The sequence below is a fragment of the Macadamia integrifolia genome, chromosome 12 (assembly GCF_013358625.1).
Source record: "Macadamia integrifolia cultivar HAES 741 chromosome 12, SCU_Mint_v3, whole genome shotgun sequence".
NCBI lineage: Eukaryota > Viridiplantae > Streptophyta > Magnoliopsida > Proteales > Proteaceae > Macadamia > Macadamia integrifolia.
The window spans coordinates 30,373,628-30,397,082 of NC_056568.1; the positions used below are offsets into that span (position 1 = coordinate 30,373,628).

At 39.6% G+C, this 23,455-nt stretch overlaps 1 protein-coding gene across 6 annotated transcripts in view; it reads left to right on the forward strand.

Annotated features, from left to right (window-relative positions):
* The window catches only part of LOC122057383 (probable cellulose synthase A catalytic subunit 8 [UDP-forming]), a 42,653-nt gene that overhangs the window by 17,084 nt on the left and 2,114 nt on the right, over window positions 1-23,455 (forward strand). For 4 of the 6 annotated variants that reach the window (XM_042619455.1, XM_042619458.1, XM_042619457.1 and 1 more), the window contains 5 exons: window positions 7,514-7,651; window positions 7,737-7,844; window positions 7,925-8,137; window positions 10,453-10,869; window positions 10,960-11,310. In XM_042619455.1, the coding sequence (XP_042475389.1) occupies window positions 7,514-7,651; window positions 7,737-7,844; window positions 7,925-8,137; window positions 10,453-10,869; window positions 10,960-11,310 (1,227 nt within the window). The remainder of the gene's footprint in view (window positions 1-7,513; window positions 7,652-7,736; window positions 7,845-7,924; window positions 8,138-10,452; window positions 10,870-10,959; window positions 11,311-23,455) is intronic. The other 2 variants (XM_042619460.1, XM_042619456.1) reach the window with 2 other exon arrangements.

Below are 23,455 nucleotides of genomic sequence, written 5' to 3' on the forward strand. Positions count from 1 at the left end.
GTCAAACTTGAGCCTAACTAAAATGGTCTTGACATTTTCCCCCACCCTTCCCGTTGCAGTATTTTTATTGCCACAACCACAACAATTACGAATAGAAAATCTGGCTGCTTTTCTCCATGAAATCGGAGATAGGCAGGAGATTTATCCTAAAGGAAAATGCTAAGGATATTAAGGATATTTGGATAGTGTTTTCAAGACCTATGACAAGGTAGGCTAAAGTCTACCAGCATCTTCAACAGACCCTCTCTATAAAGCAAGGGAACAAGATTATTTCTGACTACTATACCACTGTTACAGGACTTTGGGAAGAGTGTGATCATTACCGAGACCGAGACCTTCAGTTGCCCAATCTTGAAGATGAATCCAAGTTCTATTGATCCCTTGCAAAGGAGCATGTTTTGATTTTATTAGGTGGGCTGAATTCAGACTATGAGCCAATTTGGATACAAATTTTGGGCCGATCACCTCTTCCATCTTTTGATGAGGTGTGTAACTACCTATTGAGTGAGGAGACCAGGAGAGGTGCTATGGATTCAGCACCTTCACTTAAGTGATCTACTCTTTCTTCCACTACCAAGGGCTGCAATTGTTACCACCCTTCTTCTCGTAGGCATCTTCTTTCCATAGATGTCACCTTTCTTAAGTCTGTTCCTTTCTTTGTTTCTCCTCAGCATCCTCTTCAAGGGAGAATGGAAGTGAAAGTGAAAAGACTGCTCTTACTCATTTTTCTCTTGATTTTGGGAAACATAAAGAGGTGGATGATATTGATAGTGTGGACTTTATTGATACTAGTGGTCCTTGTAATGAGAGGGAACCTGTTGCGTACACAAGAAGGACAGATAAGATTTGACAAGAGTCTTCTTTGGATCCACATCCTGTTCTCCCCCTTCCTTAGTTAGGTAACATCTCCTCTTCTCATTTTGAGTTAGACTTCTCTATTACTGTTCATAAGGGTAAGAGAGCTTGTACTAATCTTATTGCCCAGTTTGTTTCCTATGGTGCTATCTCCTACAAGTGTTGCCTTTACAGTTGCTCTTTCTTCTTCCATCCCCAAGACTGTTATTGAGGTTATATCAGACTCCAAGTGGAAACAAGCCATGACTAAGGAAATGATGGTACTTAAGAAGAACTATACCTAGAAACTGGTTGACCTTCCCAGGGTGAGAATTCTAGTTGGATGCAGGTGGGTCTATACAATCAAGTACTGATCAGATGGTGCTATTGAGAGGTACAGGGCAAGATTGGTGGTCAAAGGGTATAATCTAGTGTATGAAATTAATTATCAGGAGACCTCTGCTTCTGTGGCCAAACATAACTCAATAAGAGTTCTTTTATCTGTGGCGGCAAACAAAGATTGGCCCTTATATTAGTTAGATGTGAAGAATGCCTTCCTCCATACTGAGATGAAGAAGTGTATATGCAGTCACCTCATGGCTTCAAGTTTTCGACCGTTGATGGCAAGATGTGTCTCCTAAAGAAGGCATTTTATGGTCTCAAGCAATCATCGAAGGCTTGGTTTGAGAGGTTCAAGCAGGCCATTCTGAAGAATGGATATTCCTAGAGTCAAGCAGACCACACATTATTTACCCAGTGAGGTAATGGTACCATCACAACATTCTTTGTTTATGTTGATGATATCGTGGTGATTGGAGATGAAAATGATGAAATAGCTAGGCTGAAAGCCTATTTAGCGAAATAATTTGAGATTAAGGATCTAGGACACTTGAAATATTTTTTAGGAATTGAATGACACTTGAATTATTTCTTAGGAATTGAAGTGTCAAGGTGTAAGAAGGGAATCAACATATGCAAAATAAAATTTGTGTTAGACCTGTTGAAAGATACAAGGATGATGTGGTTATAAACCGGCAAGTTCTCCTATTGAGTAGAATCATAAGGTAGGAGAAGACTATGATCCTTCCCTTGCTGATGTAGGGAAATACCAAAGGCTAATGGGGAAGTTGATCTATTTGTCTCTGACTCGCCCAGACATTACTTGTGCAGTTGGAGAAGTGAGCCAGTTTATGCATGTGCATAAGAGTGGGCACTTGGATGTTGTGTACCACATCTTTAGGTCCTTGAAGTTCTAAGGGACAAGGACTTTTGTATGCAAGGAACAATCACTTGAGGATAGAATGCTACTCCGATACTGATTGGGCTGGATCTATCTCTAACAGACAATTTACATCAGGCTATTGCACATTTGTGGGTGATAACTTGGTTACTTAGAGGAGCAAGAAACAACTTGTAGTTAGATCTAGTGTAGAGGCTGAATACAGGGCAATGGCTTATGGAGTTTATGAACTCATTTGGTTGCGTCAGTTGGTTCTTGAGTTGGGGTATGACACTGAAGGACCTATGCAACTCTACTGTGACAACAAAGCAGCTATAGGCATTGCCTATAACCCAGTGTAACATGATAAAACAAAGCACATTGAAGTGGATTGGCATTTCATCAAAGAAAAGATTGACTTTGACAACATTTTGCACACCTTTTGTGAAAATAAGTGTTCAATTGGTAGATATCTTTACCAAAGGACTCGTTCCTCACCAGTTTAGTACCCTCATATGCAAGTTGGGAATGTATAATAATTATTCTCCAGCTTAAGGGGGAACATTGGAGTTTGTGTAATCAGGGTTTAAAGTATCGGTCCGTATCGTACCGTATCGGCCCTTACCGTTACGATACAGACCGATACGATACATGAAATTTTTAAAACATTTTGTATCAATATGTATCTTACAATACACACTGATACACCGATACGCACCGATACTCACCGATACGTACTGATACTCTATAAAAAATTCAAAATAGAAGTGAAATGTATGTTTCGGTAGGTATCGGTACGTATCGGTATTTATTGGTACGTATCGGTGTGTATCGATATGTATCAACCGATACACACCGATACGTACTGATACGGTCATAAAATGGCCAAAATGGGTAATTTTTTAGAAAAACAATTTTTTGAGGTGTTTTTGTTCCAAAGTTGCCGCCAACCATTTTTCTCTAGCTAAAGTAGAAATCAAGGTTGAGAACAAGGATTTTACATTTATGGGACAACTACAAATCTTAGATTCTTAGTGCGACACTCTCAATTTACTGTTTATGCATAATATATGTTATATATAGCTTTTTTTAACTATTTTTTTTATGCAAAAGTGTATAAAAAAGTGTTTTCTATCCATTTATGTGCGTATTTTTAGTGTATCTTAGCGTATCTCCGATACGATACAATAACCTCCGATACGTATCTTAATTTTTGCCGATCGATACGGCGATCGATACCGATACAGCGATCGATACCGATACTTTAATCCTTGTGTGTATTAGGGGTACTTTAGGAACTGTCTTAATAATAAGTTGTCCTAAGTTGTATTTTCCTTTTTTCTCTTTTACCTTTCTAGGGAGGCCTTTGTAATTTTCCTAACTTATTGATTTGAACCTAATATAGGTGGGAAGAGCAAAATGCTCTACCATGATTTGCCCTCTTCTATCTCTTTCTTCTCTCAAACTTCTCTCTCTCTTCTTCCTTCCTCCCTTCTCTTCATCTTCCTCACCTCTAACCCAATAACTTCCAACTCCCTCCTACTGCGTTTGCTGGAATTCTGTCAAAGACGTTGATCAGCTCTTCTTTTCTTGCCCCTTTTCCCTCTCTTTGGAAAGGGCTGGCTTGCTATATGTTGGCCTTAAAGTAGAAGAAATTCTCCTTTTGACCATGAATGGAATTGGGTTGGCATGGCCTTTTCCAGAAAATCCAGTTGTGAAGTTATCGGAAAGCTTGCTTTTAACGCCATCATATATCTCATATGGATGGAGCGTTACCTCAAAAGATGGACAGCCAACTCCAGGACCATCCAGCAGATTCGGGATTCGATCCTCATTGATGTTAGATCCAAGATGTCAAGTTCCCCTTCTAGGTGCATTGATTCCCCTAGGAACATGCTGATTGTTATTTCGGGTGGTCTTCCCTTTATTCTAAATGAGGTGCCTCCTACCTAGCTGAGGGCTGCGCTTGGCTTTGTCTTTTGTTTTTTCCTTCGCCCCCTCTTTAGGGGGGGGGTTTGTATATTCTTTCATCCTTATAATATATTATTTTATTCACCCCAAAAAATAAAAATAAATATTTTGCTTTTGACATTCATTGACATGAGCATGTACTATGGTGGCATTTGGAGGGTAATTTGTATCAATAAAATGCAATAAGTAATGAAATTCAAGGGAATTTACAGTAAAATATTTTCATGCACTATTGCAACATGTTGGTCATAGGTTCAAAACTTGGAAACAACATGTTTTGCGAAGCAGGGGGTAAGATTGCATACATTTGTCCCTCCCATACCCTGCAGTAGCTGGAGCTTCGTGTACTGGGTTGCTCTTGATTTTAATGGCACTTTTAGTGTCTGTTTGAGATTTTAAAATATAACCGCAAGCATACGGATCAGTGTAGCTAGGGTCGAACACAGGGAGAGCAGCCACTTTATTTATTTATTTTTTGCTTCTTTTAATAATGCGAAAGTGAACTGATTAATGGTTGTGATCTAATTCTAATTACCGTCCTAAACATATATATCTAAAATAACGTCCTAACCATTCATCATCTAAGAATTTAAAGACGCAAGCCACGCAATTAAAATTAAATAAATAAATAACTGAAAATAAACAAACCATGCAATTAAAAAAAAACAATAAAGGAAAAAAAATGTTGAAATAAAAATAAAGTAAAAGAAAGGGGATAAAGCTAGAGAGAGACTCACAAGTAGGTTTCTCTACTTAGCCCGAGGGATGCATCATAATATGAGCTTCCCTACTTGACCAGAGAGTTACTCTTACAAGGATTACTCTACTTGGTTTTAGGGAAAGAGAGACAATTAAAATAAAAGCAATAAATTGATGGTTTTATGGCTAGAAGGGGCAAAGCCAACACATACACTAGCCATGAACCTTGGGGGAAAGGGATAGCAATAATATAACGACTGAAATTAAAATCCTAAATTAAGAAAGAAAGGGTAGTCAGAAGGGGGAATGAGAGGGGGGAGAGAAGACTACTGAGGGAACCTACTTACTTGAACTTCAACCCTTGAACTTGAAAGCTTGGGTGATTTGAGATATTGCCAACCCTAAAAGCCAGATCTGGAATGAACCAAATCTGAAATTTCTAGGCCTGAATAATACAAATCTTGAAAAAAAAGAGATGCTCCATGGCTCGTGATCTTGTCACCCAGATCTAAGCCTAGAACTATAACTTTAAAAATTACAACTCAATTGCATAAATCAATAAAAATAAAAGACTGAATAAAAAACAAAAATGCTTGCATTAATTGAATAAAAAGAACATACAAAAGTGTTTAAAGCATAAACCTAGAATTAGAGCTAGAGAAAGAGAAAACTAGAGAAAGAGATAGAGCAACTAATAAAAAACCTTAGAAGAAGAATGAAGTGCCTCTTCCCCTTATGTTAATTCTATTATATAGAGAATGGGGGAGGGAAGCTAAAGATTTAAGCTTCTAAAAAAAAAAAGATTTTTTTTTATCTTATTGATGAAGTGGAGAGAGAAGAGAGAAAACGTCTAGAGAGAGATCTCACACGATTTTTTTGCCTTTTCTTCCTATTTTTTCTCCCTTTTTCTATTTTTCTCTCTCTTCTTGCACAAGAAACCCCCTTTGGCCGATTTTTCTTGCTTGGATTTGGACAATATTCTATTTTAATGGGAAATTCCATCCATGCCCTTGTCTTGTCTTTTCTTTTCTTTTTTTCTTCTTTCCTATTTTTTCTCTTTATTTTCTCTCTCTTCGTCAAACTTGCGTACAACTATCTTGGCCGACCTCCTTTAAGTGATGAGTAGGAGAGAAAATCTTCTAAAAAAAACCTCAACAAAATGACAGCTAAGAGGTTCAAACTTGAGACCTCCTAATAAGCAAGGGATTTTGCACACAACAACTCAACAACTACGCTACGTAGTTGTTGTTACAAAAAATGAATCTTCAATCACTTAAGGATGTAGTCCATCGATCCTTGTTGGCATTTGGAATATTCCTTATACACTTGGGACAACTGCAGATGGGCTGGTTCTACATCTCGGTTCAATTCTGATCCATTATTATTTTTCTGACCCGAAAAGAATAATCACTTGTATGGTTGACCAAACGAATATGTACTTGCAATTGAACACTTCCATCTTGCTCAGAATTTCATCCTCTTCGCAACCACGAAAAGAAATAGGACCTCTTTACGTGTAAAATTTGAAATATAACACCCGATAGTCCTTAAGGCCTTGAAAATATAAAACCTGCAAAAAGAGAGTAAAACCCAAGGTAGCTCCATTTTAAATATGTAAAATGCATGTTTTACTACACTAGATTTCACACATAAATGTGCTCATCAGAGTCTGTATTACTTTGTAGGAAATTAAGAGTTATTGTTCTTGGGCTGGGGGTGGGGGAAAGAAAAATATGAATTTGTTTGTAAAGGTTGGATGTGGCCACTATGTGTGTATTTTAGATATGTCATGGATAATAGTTGGTATAGTCTTTTGCGTTTGGATTAAACTCTATTTTTTTCAACAAATGTAGTATTAAATGAGACCAAGGGCACAAATCAGAAAGCTATTTGCGATGACTGTGGTCTGTATATAATCGCATACCTAAATGTTTGTTATTTTATGACCTAATAGTTCTTGAAGTTTTAGGTCAAATCTGAAGACATACCTTTGGTTTCACCATTTCCATGGCTTGGACAGTATTAGAGTTCTGACCATGATCAAAATCATGTTGGAGACCAACATTTTGAACCTTGACACAAGTATGGGGAAAGATTTTCTTTTGCCTTTAGTTGTTATGGTTTAGGTTTACCAGATGCGTTGAAAGGATGACCTGAATACTTTCGTCCTGCATCAACTTCTAATACTCTATCATCTCAGGGTAATCCTAGTCTACCCCTCTGGGACCCTGTGAAAGCAGAGGTGCAGGACTGCATCAGATTACGGTCCTAAATTTCAGGGTAATCCAATTTTACTTTAAAACAAACATTGCATCTGAATTTCTAATTACTGCTGCATACTTTCAATTGATTCATGTTATTTCTCAGAGATGCTTCGTAGGAACTTCTTGAGTCCCAATCGCTAAACCTGTTGAGAACAACACTTGATTTTGCTTCATGGACCCAAGGGCTGGTCTCACTTTATCCTAGAAATCACTACTAAAGCACTCATGTTTGATTGATTTGGAGTTCAAACATAAATTCTTGTGCAGTTGATAAAATGCATCAGTACGGTCCTATAAATGCCGTGTAACCATGGCCCAACTGTTACATGCAGTTATGATTAAGAAGGAATTTGTCTCTGGAAAAAGTTCAGGAATGCATTTCAATGTTGGCTAGTAGATTCTTATACTTGTTCAAGTATAATTCTCTTTGTTTATCCTCCGTTCTAGAGTCACAGGTTTAAGTGCCTGCAGTGGATGTTCTTTCTGTTCCTGCAAATATTTGCACTCACATTCTTGCTGCTTTCAGAGGCAGTATGAGGAATTCAAACTCAGGATAAATGGCCTTGTCGCTAGGTTTCAAACTGTTCCTCCTGGAGGTTGGTCTATGAAGGATGGCACTCCATGGCCTGGGAATAATGCTGGAGATCATCCAGGATTGATACAGGTTTGTACTCAATGTGCACCATATGTTTCTGATTCATGTGTATTGGGCCACAAGGCTATTTCTCATTGGATTTCCCAGTTTTCAGATATTACTAGGCCATGGGAGTGAAGCATTGCCTCAACTAGTCTATGTATCACGTGAAAGGCGCCCTGGTTTCCAGCACCACAAGAAGGCGGGTGCCATGAATGCTCTGGTACATATAAAGTACTGGATCATTAGAATGAATCTAGTGTGAACAGGAAAAAGAAAGGGTCTTATTGTTTAAATCTTCAGGTTCGAGTTTCTGCTCTACTTACAAATGGGGCTTACATTCTAAATCTTGATTGCAATCACTATATAAACAACAGCCAAGCACTCCTAGAAGCTATGTGCTTTATGATGGGCCGAAGAAACAGGAAGAAGGTGTCCTATGTTCAATTTCCCCTGAGATTTGATGGTATTAATGCAAACAATCGGTATGCAGACCACAATACAGTCTTCTATGATGTAAGTGGTTCCCTTTTGACCTTGCTTTTTTTACTTTTTGGTTGAAGTTCACATATGTGCATATGTTACTTCTATGGGCGATGGTTTGAAAAAATCATCCTTATAACACAAGAACAAGAAAAGTAGCCGCATCAAGAAACGATAATCCATACTAAACTGAAAGATTTTTCAACTAATATTAGACATGGAATGTAAACACAAGATAGCGAAGAAGAATTTGTGATACCATCCTGAGCATCTTTCTTCATACTGGAATCATCTTATCTTGTTGAATGGATCCCAACTAATTTGATTCTGTTCTAGGCTTCAGTTACATGGGTTTCAATATCTGGTCCCCCTACCCCCTCCCCCCTCCCCCCTCCCCTCCTCCCCCCTCCCCCCTCTTCCTCCTGCTCTCCATGACTGTGATGACAAGATTTCCTGGCTCCCATCCCCTTCTGGTGTCTTCAACTCGTCCTCTGCCTAGAACCATGTCCCCAATACGGCCCCCTTGCCCCATGGTGTAAAACCATTTGGTTTAAAGGGCACATCCCTTGCCATAGTTTCACTGCTTCGCATGCCCTCTCCGTCTATCTTTCCACGCAGGCCTTTCTCATCCACTGCCATATCACTGCCCCCTCATTTTAGAATGGCTCGGAAGATGTTGACCGTTATTTTTTTTTTTCTTGCCCATTCTCCTCTATCATTTGGAAAAAAGTTCTTAGTTGATGCTGGCCCTCCAGCAGGAGTCTTCTCCCATTCAGCAGAGAATGGAACTGACTTGATATGATTTTTGCTGGCTCTATCATTTGAGATATTGCTGGGAAACTTGCTTTTTGTGCCACCATCAACCACCTTTAGATAGAACATAACCTTTGGAGATGGACTTCCAACTCCCGCTCTTATGACAAGATTTAGAATGCTGTCTATTTTGATGTCTCAACCAAACTTGGTCGCCTTAAACGGGGGCCACATTAGAGACCCCCCTTAGGAGCAGGCACATTGTTAGTTTGTTACTACCTGTGGTCTCCCTGTTTTTATTCTAGATCCCCCCTCCCCCTTGATGATTGTATCCCTGGCTATTTAGCTTAGTTATTTAGTTGTTTTGCCCCCCCTCCTGTTTCATCTAGGGGTTTGTTCCTTGCGGCTTGATGCCTTTCCCCTTTCCCCTTTCCCCTTTCCCCTTTCCCCCTTGTATATTCTTCTTAGGGGTGTCAAAACCTAGCTTGAACCGATAAAACCGACCGAAACCGACCAATAAAACCCGAACCGAATCAAACCGATCCTTATTGGATTGGTTTTAGACTAAGGTATGTTGGGACCGGATGAAAATCGGTCCAAACCGAACCAACCAATAACCAAACCGAATGAAACTGATAAAAAAATAAATGATTATGAGATTATAAATTGGTGAATTGACTATCCATTTTTTACAATATTAGTGAGAAAATTTTTTATTGTAAGAGGAGTTGTTACAAATCATTGAAAATTAGGTTATAAATAGAGAAACTGATTTGTAAATTGTAATAATGCTTCCATTGATTTCCTTGTTCACTAAATAAAACTAGTTGGATAATTAAATGAATGATTGGCTAATAGGATTCATTTTGTGATATCAGTATTAGTTATCTTCTTAGTAATTTGTTATCCATTGGCTTCAATATTAGTTATTTTTCTCATACAACGATAAACCATGATTTAATCATAAATTTAAAGTGTTTTTTTTTTTTTTGTCAAATCTTGTCACTATAAGTTATAAATGTAAGATTTCATTATGGTTCAAGCCCAATAATAAATCGATATAAACCGATATTAACCCGATATTGAAAAACCGAAATAAGCCAAAACCAAACTGGACCGAATCCGAAACCAACCGAAAACTGAAGTTCCTTAACGGATTGGTTTTGGTCTCCCTCATTCCTAGACCGAAACCGATTCAACCCGACCAAATCCAAACCGAACCGACCAATTGACACCCCTAATTCTTCCCTTGCGTGATTTTATTGTTTATTCATTAAAAAAAAAAAAAAAGGTTTCAATAGAATAGGTGAAGCTTTTTCCGAAGCTGTAAATCAATTCAGTAATCAATTTATAACAGGACTCGGTGTGAAAATTGTGAATTTTTAGACAGGATGTATATGCTTGTTCATTTGTAGGTGTACCTACTACGTATGCATTCTTTTTTCCTGGCCTGGTGAATGTGATTACTTTTTATCTGGAATGTCAACACCCTCAAATCTTTCAAGGCATTTAAGAAACAGCGTACTATTTTTTATTCTGCTTCTGTCTTTAACCACTTTTCACAAGCTGTTACTAATGATTAATTTTGCATGTAGATCACCTTGAAATGTCTTGATGGAATACAGGGGCCTCTTTATGTTGGTTCAGGATGTTTCTTAAGCCGAAAAGCTTTATATGGTTATGATGCACCTCTAGAACCGTTAGCTTGCCAAGAAAACCAGTTGGCTCCTATGAAGTTCAGTTCTGTGGACAACCATGTTTCTTTCAACTCGACTCCAGTTGTTGATGAATCCAGGTCAAGATTACTAGTGGATTCTAGCAATCTGGAAATGGAATCTCATCCTGAATTTCTTAGCATGGAGAAGTGTTTTGGTCAGTCTCAATTACTTCTTGCATCAAATCTTGTTAATGATGATAGCTTCACAGAATCTGTAAGTCCTAATGAAATCCTAAGAGAAGCAGTCCACGTAATTAGTTATGATTATGAAGATAACACTGCGTGGGGGATAGAGGTAAGCAGAATACTCTGCATATCTTAGTCTCCTTGAAACTGATGAACAATTTTTTTAAACTATTGTTTATTTATCCTCAAATCTGTGTAGATTGGTTGGATATATGGCTGTCAGACTGGGGATATTCTAACTGGCTTTAAGATGCATACTCGTGGATGGCGATCTATATATTGTATGCCGCAGCGTGCCGCTTTCAGAGGATCTGCGCCCATCAGTCTTTCTGATCGCTTAAGTCAGGTTCTCCTGTGGGCCGTTGGCTCCATTGAGATTCTTTTCAGTCGACATTGTCCAATCTGGTATGGATATGGTGGCAGGCTGAAATGGTTAGAGAGGATTGCTTACATAAATAATACCATATATCCTCTTGCTTCTTTCCCCCTGCTTATATACTGTACTCTACCAGCCATATGCCTAGTAACCGGAAAATTTATAATTCCAATGGTAGGTTTCACTTGACTGACATGCTAAATACAGAATGACTGTTCTATCATACATGTTATTGATATTACATTCTTGTTATTGATATAAAATTCTCTCTTTCATGACCTATATCAGTATGATTGGCAAAAGTTGTGGTCAGAGAGCACTTAACTGAACCTGAGCTTGCACCATCCACTTTGACACCTTGAAAATCATGTAGTTGGAAGCATTTTTTTTTAACCAGGAACTTATCTGGTACCCTTGGCTGGGCCCTAAAATTTATTGATAGAAGATAAATGAAGAAAATACAATGGGGGGCACATAAACCTGTCTTACCCCGAACCCAACATCCTAAGTTTTTATTAAACAAAATTATAAAATAAAATAAGTAAAACCAAAACCCAACTCAGATACCAAAAGGATGGCTTTATAAACCGGCCACAAAAACAAACTATTTTGATCTAATAAGAGGGATTCGAGAATCATCATCCCTGATTGCAATCTTGATTGAGTCTCGAAAAGAATTGTGCTATGTGAAACAAGAATTTGAGCGACTACTAATAGCAAAATTAGCACAAGCATCAGCAACCCTATTAGCTTCCCTCACTATGTGCCAAATAAAAACATATGCCGATTGCAAGAGCTTAGGTAGAAAGTTCCACCAATACCAAGAATTACAATGAACATTTTTACCCTTAGAAGCAGATTCCACAATATATTTCGAGTCTGAGATTGTGATATCCAAAGCGATACAGTAACGAACACCATCCATTAGCACCCTCATCTCTACCCCATAATTGGAGCATACTCCATAACAATGAGAAAAAAATAAAGAAGACATAACCCTTTCGGTCCCTAACGCAACCTCCACCACCACCCGGTCCAGTATTACCTTTTGCAGCTCCATCCACTTTTAAAGTGAAGACAAACTCACTGATTGAAATCCACTTAACAAAAGTTATCCTTTTAATTTTAAAGCAGTTGTTTATCCTGGGCTAGGTGGGTATGATATTTTGCTGAGTTCTCAATGAACAAGTGCCTGAGTGCTGGACCAACCCAATCATTAAACAGGTTGATTATCCCAAGTCCCAACTGAATCCTGAGGAAACTAGTGGGAGTAGTGGGTTGAGTGACTTGAGCCAACAATTACTACTGCAATACTCTTATGAGATCTTGAAATTTCATTCACACTCTTGAAAGTGATAAATTTTTAAGACTAATAAAATGGGTAAAATTTATTTTGATTGGGCCAGCCATTTTTCTCAATGCGCCTAACCCTTTCCTCGGCCCATTCCTCCCACCTTGAACCTTCTAGCTCATCTATCTTGGCCCATTCATGTTTGGCCTCTATTTTGGTCCCTAGGTTGGTTTCCAAGTTCCTCAGGTCAGTCCCCATCTTGCTCCTTCTGATCCCCTCCAGCTTCCTATGGTTCCTCCCCCTCCCCTCTGTGTACCGCCATCACGGAATTAGCTCTCCTCCCTACCCAAAGAAGCAGATCTACGGGGACTATTCCTCGCCAGTAATGAAAAGTATCTGCTTCTTAGCATGGACGAAATCATGCCTTTCGTCGTGACACCTTGTAATGTCTTGTGGGCCTTTTAGCTTCTTGAGTCGTCTTTTGAGATAGGGTGTGTGTGTGTGTGTGTGTGTGTGTGTCTGTGTGGTTAGGTTGGAGCCTCTCCCTTGTTAGTTGTCAACACTTTGTATTTTCTCTCCCTCTCCCCTTCTCTTTCCTTTAATAATGAATTTCTTTTATTCATCCAAAAAAAAAAAAAAAAAAATTGTAAGGAATTAATTTGATAGAACATGCAGTTGCTCTTTTCACACTATAAAGCCTATAGTTTTTATCTTCCAAATTTTCAGGTTTTAAGCTGAATCTGTCTCCAATTTTAATTTTCCATTTTTTTTAACAAGTAAGATGGAGAGCTAAGATTAGAAGGCTACTTTTCAATGGGGCAGCTGGGATAAACTAGTTGATGGATTTTATTAAAAAGTTGGAACACCAGATCTGGCAAATAAAACAGTAGAGGAGTTGGTAATAAAGGAAAGAGAAAACAGGGTTGTTTTAGTGATAGGATCCTGAAACAAACCTCCTAGAAACGACACATAGTTTATATTGTAATTGCATATTTATGGTCTGATTACGATTTGGTCAGTAATTTTTTGAGTTTCATAACATGTTTTATTGGATAGGAATTTTGATCAGGATTGGAAGAGAACTTTTAACAGCAAGAATGGGACTGAATGCTTGGATGGTTTTTAGGGACCAGCCAAGCTCTTTACTTATAATAAAAGAAGAGAAGAGAGAGTTACATAATACCTCTCCTTATAACCAACTCTAATTAATGAGTCGGCTAGAGGGGGGAAAAGCCCAGTATGCCCCTGCGGCATACAATACATAAGTCAACACTCCCACTGAAGTTGGAGCATAGATATCACACATGCCCAACTTAAACAAATTAGGATGAAAATATTTCCACTCAATCCCTTGGTGAAAATACTAGCCAACTGATCTCACTTCACAAAGGGTACACAAATCAATCACTTTCTAGCTTCTCCTTGGTGTGTCTACTTCATATATAACTTACACTTATCTTCTGATAAGCTTTTCCCTACATCCACTAAATGTGTTTTCCTAGGCTATCCTCATAGTCAGAAAGGGTATATATGTTATGGCCCTGTCTCCCACATGTACTTTGTGTGTGCCAATACCACCTTTGTCGAGGGGAGTTCTTACTTTTCTTAGTCTCCTCCCGCCTTTGGGTACGAGTGGCACGCTGTTATTGCTCCTATTCCTACTTTAGTCCCATTCCTTGATGCTCTTAGTGTTCAGCCTACACCTCTGCAAGTATATCAGTGCAGGAATAAGAAAGTACAACAGAATGGGGTTCCTACTGCTCCCATGGTTTTACCACCTCTATCAGCTTCTTCCCTGGTGAAGCTCCACCTACTTCATTGTCTCCTAACTTACTAATCGCATTGCGTAAAGGTACACATTCCTGCACTTAGAGGCAATGTTCAAAATATCGGGTTTCAATCCTTGGGGCGATTGAAATTTTGGTGGAAATCTGGGAAATTTCAAGGAAACCTGGAAAATTTTCCCAGCTTGGTGGAAACTTTGGTTTCGACCCCAAACTGTGTATTTTTTTTTTTGCCTATTTTTTGTGTACATTTTATTTTAAACATTTCTAATCCATTCACATAATTAGTTTCATAGGAGAAACACCTAAAGTCATACTTGTGATGTTGACCAAAGTTTGCTAATGTACATTGAGTCATTGACTAAAACTATACTATATAAATACATATATAAGTTACTAACTAAAAATGTGAAATACATTATTAAAAGTTTAAAACAAACAAAACATAATGTAAAGGATAAAAAATAAATAATAATATTACATAATTGTGAGTTATCTCTAAAGTCTCAAGTCTCAACAGTCAACACTAAACACTCAATAGTCAATTCCAAGTAGAGTGTCTAGGTGGTTCCAGTCCACGAGCTGCGTACCACTACATATGTCATAGCTGCTACTCTAAATGCACCACATATGAGTCCCATGACATGTTTTGGGCCCAATTGTTTTGGTAGTCCATCATTGCCCATCTATAAGATGCATCATCAACATTAGCTAGGCATCCCATCCAAGGGAATGGCTCAGTCACCGTGATAGGATGTGGATGTGGCACACAAGGTAGGGATGGATACCTAAAGATACTGTCAACAAAAGATGATCCACCAGCTGAACTACCCACCTATCCAAATAAAGTAGAAGATCCATCATACTGTCTATAGCCACCACCATATTCAAATGAACCGGTGCTCTCGAAGGTTGGCATACAAGGTTTGGGGAAGATGGGATTTACCTTTTGGTCCAAGCTCCCCTTCCTTAGGTAGATTTGTTATGCATGTGCAAGATCCAAGCTTAGAATGAAGATTTGATGGCACAAAGGCAAAATCATAAGTGTTTTCCCAAGTTTCCCACTTTATAGAGAAGAAATAGAGGGAGAGGATCAAAATATTGAAATAAAGAGGCTTGGTTTCCCATTTAAGAAGGTTTTATAAAAGCTGACCAATTGGTTCACTAAAAAAATAACCAAAATGTGGGAATTTGACCAAAATATGAGAATTTTGGTTGATACTAGTGGAAATCAGTGACTTTTAAAAGTTACATAGTATTTGGTATCGGAGTCTTTGAATTCGAAATGTGGGAAATTTCGACGGTCTCGGTGGAAACCTTGAACTGTGCTCAGAAGTCTATTTTTGTGTATCCTATATATAAGTATGTTTCCCTCTCCCACCTTCCTTCTTCTGTTCATGGTATTACCTTGTCCTTGTCTGCTTCTACTGTACCCAAGCATCATACTGAGGCCTTTTGTCTTCCTGCTTGGAAGGCTGCCATGGATGTTGAGATGGATGCCCTTTTAACCCGTAACATCTGGAGTTTGGTAGTCCTACCTCCTAATAAGGACCTGGTTAAGTGTTATTGGGTTTACACTATTAAGTACCTTCTTGATGGCTCGATTGAGCGGCTTAAGGCCTGTCTGATTTCCAAGGGCTATACACAGACTTATGGGGTTTTATGTTGCATAGGTAGAACCGGTTTGTTTACTTATTTCTCTGGATGTTAACTTTGATTGGCCGTTGTTTCAGTTAGATATCAAAAATGCATTTCTGTATGGTGATTTGAATGAGGAGGTTTATATGGAGCAACCTCTGGATTATGATGCTCAAGGGGAGGATGAAACTCGTGTTTGCAAGTTGCATAAGACTATTTATGGTCTCAAACAGGTGCCTAACCCCAACAAGGAATGGAAGAGGACTGGAACAAAGAGAGAGGGAGGCTCCAAGAATCTCAAGTAAGACTATTCCTCGTGACACATCTGGAGGAGAGCACAAACAACTTGCTTTTGACATCAAAGACAACTATATCCCAAATCTGCTTGTAGGATCTAAATTTAGAGGTCTATCTTCTGAGATTATGCTCCAACAAATATGGTAAATTGCATTGCCAAAAGCAAGCTAACCCACCGCATCACCATTGGAGGTGCTAGCAAAGGACTTGTCCACCCAAGTTTATTCTCCCTCAAAGGGCAAGATCCTTCTCCTTGTGGGTTAGCAGTTAGAAAAAGCCCTTCCCAAACCAAGGAGGAGAAGGGGAAAGTGAAAAAGCGGTGATCCACGTTTTGAAGGCATTCAGACAAAGCATCAAGAGGAGGAATCTAGAATCTGTCTCTGAATAAGGATTGTTGGAAGGTAGCTGCAAAGGTCCCTCCAAACAGTGAAACTATGGTTGGGGATATGGCCCTTGAACCAAACCAATTTGCACCGGAATGATGGGGCTCTAAGACTTGATGAGGTCATAAGTAGACTTGGAGTTGAATAGCCCTGAGGAAGAAGCAGATCAAATGACAATATAATCACTACCAATTGTCCTTCTAGGGATACTTTGCAGTATTAGAGTTATGTGATAAGGGTTCTTTGGGGACTGGTTTATTATCTTATTGTCTTATATTGTAATATTTATTTCTTACCTTTACCTCCCTTGGGTGTTGTTTCTAATTCCTCTATTATGTCTTTTAAATCAATACAAGTGGGAAGAGCTCTCTCTCTCTCTCTCTCTCATCTTCTTTTTCTTTCTTCCACTCTTCTCTCTTCTTCTCTCTTACTTTGATCCTTTCTTATTTCTAACTAGACATCTCTATGCTCTACCACTAAGGGTGGACATATCGGGGGGCAGCTAAGGTGTTGCTGCCACGTTACGCTTCAAGGTCTACTCAAAATCACTAATTGAGAAAGGTTGGCTCTTTCAACCTTGAGACTAGAAATGCCCCTCTCAAGGATGTGCTTTTGGTGGGAGTAGTGTCCTATGCTATTTGGCCCAGCCAAAAGATGAAGGAAGTTGGTGTCCTCTAACCTGTGGTAGCATCCCCTCAACTCAGACTCAACTACGGAAAGGTTATGACGGAGATTGGATCTCAGTACGCAAGACATAGGGACAAAGCCAGCAACAACCTAAGCATCGCAACCATGCTTTGATACCAGAATTGATGTAGGGAGGGAACCTAGAAACTAGGGTCCCAATATAGGATTATTAGGTTGGTTATATTATAGTGTGAAACTCAGGCAGGGGTTGAAAGTAAGGGGACGACAGTAGCATACATGAATTATATGTAGATTTAAAAACCAGAAAATTACTGCAGCAACAAGTAATTTAATCCTAAGCAAGTGCACCAACTCTACAGATTTTAATTGGGGAACATGGGGACGGGAACATGGCGCAGCAAGATATCAAATGGGGTGCATGTACTTTCAACATTCCAACAGCTGCAGTTAGTTACTAACCTAGTCCTTAAATTCGTAGCCAATAATCAAAACCATAAATATATTTAATGCAAAGGTTCAGCAAGAAATAAAGTAGCAGCCTAAAAATTAAGAAAAGACTCCCAAAACAGGGATTCAGAAGCATGCAACTGAAACTGTGGGTGGGGGATAGGGCTATTGCTGTTGTAATAGCAACATGGAAAAATAAAGATAAGGGGAGGGAGAAGAATATCGAGGAGGGAAGAAGGGGAGAGAAGAGCAACCTTCCTGCCGAGAGAGGAGGGAAGAAGTTACCACTCACGATGGGGGAGAACTTCTTGCGCAACATTGTTGTCTTCATTTCTTCATTAACTAAATTCTAGCCGTAGGCCTTACAATTGAATAAATAATAAAATGCAAGGAAATTCTAATAAAAATCTAATAGCTTAGGAAATAAAGAGTCCTAATCTAATCCAATGTTTTAGGAAACAAAGAGTCATACTCTTTAAGTAAAAGAAAAGCAAAGTTACTTTCCTAAAAGAGGAACTATAACGCTAGCAGTTCTCTCTTGTGTTGAGTGCTCAAGTGGGGCCATATGAAGCTGTCCAAAGAAATCAGAATTGAGGAGTCCTTGCGTGACTCCCCAAGGTGGGCCCCATGTTGATCCTCAACCATCCAACCAAATAGAGTCCAAGCTAGTAAGTCTTCTGCGATACCTTTAGTGATAGGCTTGATAACCTAGACTGATGTCCCCAACAACTCTCCTCGGCTTGGAAGAATTCACTGGTGGTGAATTAAGACTCATGTAATACTCAAGCATATCCGGGTTGAGCTTCTGAAGCTCCTCAATAGTGATCCATGTACTGACAATCTCGGGGCATCCTCTCCATTGGACCAAGAACTCTTATAAACCTCCGTTTCTTGTAGACAATTTTATTGTCAAGGATGTTCTCAACTTCTTCAGCTTTTCTAGAAATTTTCGATATAGGTAGGGAAGGGGTTTGGTCAACAGTGTCATCAAGTACAAAAGGAAAGTCTTTGAGGTCTTCTAGGTAAAAGGAAATAGTAGTAGGTGTACCATTTTGTTGATTCCCATATCGACTGGCAAATCGAGGACATAAGCATTGGCACCCACTCGTTTAAGAACCTTGAAGGGACCAAGACTATGAGCATAGAGTTGTCTTGCTTTCCCTTCGACAAATTGCCGCGGTTTGATTCTGACCATCACCATATCGCCCTCTTGAAATTCTTGCAATCGCTGATGCACATCTACTTTGGACTTATATTGATCATTGCTCATTGTTATCCGTCGTCTTATATCAGCATATAAATCATGTATGTGTTGTGCAAAGGATTCGGCTGATGGGGAAGATCTAAAACTGGATACAACGGGGAGAAGGTCTATGGGTGTTTAGGTTTTGTACCCTAAATAGATCTCAAAGGGGTGACAGACCAGTGTGGTTCAGTTCTTAGAACTGTTATATGCGAACTCGGCTTGGGTAAGGAGTCAATCCCAAATGGTAAGGTACTTTCCTATGAGGCAACATAACAAGTTCCCTAGACTCCTATAGACAACCTCAGTTTGGCTATCAGTTTGAGGATGGAAGGTAGAGGAGAAACAAAGTTTAGTACCCATCATCCACCATGAGGTCCTCCAAAAGTGACAGTAAACTTAACATATCTATTGGACACTATGGTTAGGGGCAGTCTATGGTACTTGGCAACTTCATTAAAAAAAAAAATGTTTGGCCACTATTGACGCATCGGTGGTTTTGGAATATGGAATGAAGTGCGCCATCTTCGAGAAGCGGTTTACAACCACATAGATAGAATCATGGCCTCTCAAGATTTTTGGTAGACCAAGCATAGAATCCATGCTAAGGTCTTGCCATGGGGCATGGGGTAAGGGGCACGGGAAGGGGAGTGTACTAGCTAATGTTCTGTTTCTGTTGTCTTTCCGTTTGGCATATCCTACACTGACTCACAACTCTAGCAACGTCCATCTTTAGACCTGGCCAAAAGAATCGTTCCTCAACGCGGGTGATGGTCTTATCTCGACCTAAATGGCTGGTGACTCTCCCAGTATTGAATTCCCATATCAGAAAATCTTGGAGTGAGGTCCTAGGAATACACAACTTGCTTCCTTTAAAAAAGATTGAGGAGTCTTTGCATGACTCCAAGGTGGGCCCCACGCTGATCCTCAATCATCCAGCCAAATAGAGTCCAAGCTAGGAAGTCTTCCACGATGCCTTCTCTGATAGACTTGATAACCTGGACTAATGTCCCCATCAACTCTCCTCGGCTTGGTAGGATTCATCGGTGGTAAATTAAGACTTATGTAATACTCAAGCATGTCTGGGTTGAGCTTCTGAAGCTCCTCAATAGTGATCCACGTACTGTCAATCTCAAGACGTCCTCTCAATTTGACTAAGAACTCGTGAACCTCCCTCTCTTGTAGAAAAAATTCTCTCGTCAAGGATGTTCTCAACTTCTTTAGCTCTTTTAGTAATTTTAGGTATAGGTGGTAAAGATATTGGTCTGTCGCCAATCGTTGTTGTTCTTAGGTTGTGAGACCATGCATCGCACAATATTGAGTTTGGAGTTACCAACCTCGTCAGATATGGTCTCATATGGCATATGGTCCTCATACTCATTGTCTTGAAAGCCCTCTTAGCCATCATCTTTAGGGTTTTTCTCTCCTACATAAAGGTTTTTGTTGGGGCATTCCCTGGAGAAGTGACCAAACCCCTGACACTTGAAGCATTGTTGTTGATCATTTTTCTTGGGTGCTTCATCCCAATATTCCCTTTCCCTTTCCCTTGTTGTCAAATTGACGTTCGGGTACAACAAGTGGTTTTAGGAATCCTGATGAACCTTGGAGGGGTTTCCGGAAAAGGGATTCCCCATCCTGAAAGCTCTTCTTTTGAGGAAAAGTCCTCATAGAGGATTCTATTTCAAGAGCTACTCGGAAGGCTTGTGGAACATCTCACACCAGGAGGGGTGCCATACGTGACTGGATTTCGGAGTTGAGCCCAATAAGGAACCTGGAAAGTGTCTGCTCAACATCCTCACGAGTACGGCTTTTAATTTTCAGTTAATTGAACTTGCTTATGTACTCCACAGTCAGTTTCCCTTGCCTTAGGGTTTTCATGTCATTCAACAATTGTAGCTTATAGGTAATAGGCAAGAACTCCCTTTTGAGTCTCTCCTGCATCTCTACTCACGTCGTCACTGGCTCAAGTCCTAGACTGATCTCTTGGTACTCTAGGTCTGTCTAGAAGTCTTGGGTAGCTCCGATAAGCTTGAATTTAGCAAATCTAAAGCGGACTTCCTCAAGCATATCATAAAAATCGAAGTACTGATCCAGTTGCCTAATCCAGTCTAGAAGGATTTTAGTATCAATTTGACCATCATAGGAAGGGACATCTACCTTAACCATTCGCCTAACATCATAAACCCCTATCATACTGCTCAAAACCCTCTTCATCTCCATTTAGGGTGTGGTACCTTGGACCAGTTGTCCACGACCTCTACCCAGATCTCTACCACGTCCCGCACCTAAGAAGTTATCCCCTATCATGTCATAACCATCAGCATGGTTGTCATGGTTCTCCACCTCAGGGTTGGGAACTCCTATCTTAGGTCCAGTGCCTAGGGCATTGTGGCCTTGTGTGTCTGAGTTTAGGACAAATGTCTTAATAGTAGAAAATCTAGTGGTAATGGTCTGAAGATTAGCATCATGTGCTTCCTGATCAGCTCTACTAGTAGCCAACTCAATCTGGTTAGCTTAGAGGATTTTTAAGGTTCTTTCGTTCTGTTGAAATAACCTCGCCCACTGCTCAGGCGGAATGGTGGTGTTAGGAGGGTTAGACATCTCTTTCTTTGCTCTTCCACTACGGGTGGACATACAAAGGAGGGGTAGCCAAGGTGTTGCTGCCGCGTTACTCTTCAAGATCTACTCAAAATTTCCAATTCAGGAAGGTAGGTGGCTTTTTTTACCTTGAGACTAGAACTATCCCTCTCAAGGATGTGCTTTTGGTGGGAGTAGTGTCCCATGCTATTTGGCCCAGCCAAACTAAGGAGGAAGTTGGTGTCCTCTAACCTATGGTAGCACCCCCTCAACTCAAACTCAACTATAGAAAGGTTATGATGGAGGTTGGATCTTAGTACGCAAGACATAAGGACATAACCAGCAACAACCTAAGCATCACAACCATGCTCTGATACCAGAATTGATGTAGGGAGGGAACCTAGAAACTAGGGTCCCTATATAGGCTGACTAGGTTGGTTATATTATCGTGTGAAACTCAGGCGGGGGTTGAAAGTAAGGGGATGACAACAGCATACATGAATTATATGTAGATTTAAAAACCAAAAAATTGCTGCAGCAATAAGCAATATAATCCTGAGCAAGTACACCAACTCAACAGAATGCAATTGGGGAACATGGGGAAGCAAGATATCAAATGGGGTGCATGTACTTTCAACATTCCAACAGCAACAGTTACGAACCTAATCCTTAAATTCTCAGCCAATAATCAAAACTAGAAATATCCTTAGAGCAAAAGGTTCAACAAGAAATAAATAGCAGCCAAAAAAGAAAAAAAACTCCCAAAACAGGGATTAGGAAACATGCAACTGAAATTGTGGGTGGGAGATAGGGCTCTTGCTGTTGTAATAGCAACAAGGAAAAATATAGACAAGGGGAGGGAGAAAAATATTGAGAAGGAGGGAAGAAGAAGGGAGAGAAGAGTTACCTTATTGCCAAGAGAGAAGGAGGGAAGAAGTTACCACTCACGATTTAGGTGGGGGAGAATAAGCTTCACGATGGAGGGGGAGAGAACTTCTTGCGCAACATTGTTTTCTTTATTTTTTCATTAACTAAATTTTGGCTTAGGACTTACAATTGAATAAATAATAAAAGCGAAAGAAACCCTACTCAAAATCTAATAGCTTAGGAAAGTAAATAAAGAGTCCTAATCCAATCCAATGTTTAGGAAATAAAGAGTCCTCCTCTAAGTAAGTAAAAGAAAAGCAAATTTACTTTCCTAAAAAAGGAAACAATACAGCTAGCAGTTTTCTCTTGCGTTGAGTGCTTTAGTGGGGCCCATATGAAGCTGTCCAAAGAAATCAGAATTGAGGAGTCCTTGCGTGACTCTCCAAGGTGGGCCCCATGCTGATCCTCAACCATCCAGCCAAATAAAGCAATAGATGCAGGAATAGGTGGAAAACTAAAAAGAGTAGCATCCATCCTACGACTCTCATCAGAAAAGTCGTGGAGGGGTTTGGGAGGGAGGAAAGGGGGGTGGTGTGAGGTTACGTTCCATCGTGTTCCCAAAAGGAGGAGGGTGAGGAGGAGAGAAAAATGATAAGAAGAATAATAAAAAATAGATAAGAAAGGGGAAGAGATGATGAACAGATTAACAAGTGAAAAGAAGAGGTAATTTGGATATTTTAAAAGAGCAGGGGAGAAGGAGAGGTAAAAGGCTTAATGTAGGGGAGTATTAGAAACAAAGTTTTAAGGTAGGGGAGTATCAGTATATAAGTTAGTGTAGGTGGGGAGTGATAGTAATTGCCCCTTAAAACCATGACTAGAATCCTTGTATAGGCTTCAGGTGATATAATGGTTGAACCATTTTGAACCTCACTTTTTTATCCCCTTAAAAGCTGGCTTATGGAAGGATGCTCTATAAGCTTACCAAACAGTGCCCGGAATTACCTCCCATGTATACGTTATACATGGTCCATTGTGTGATTTTACGAAGTCAACGGTCGGAATTACTTGCTTCGTCCAGCATTAGTGCAATACTTAACTGTGAGAAGTTTTGTAATGCAAGTAACCTAAATCTGTGTAAAAGTAT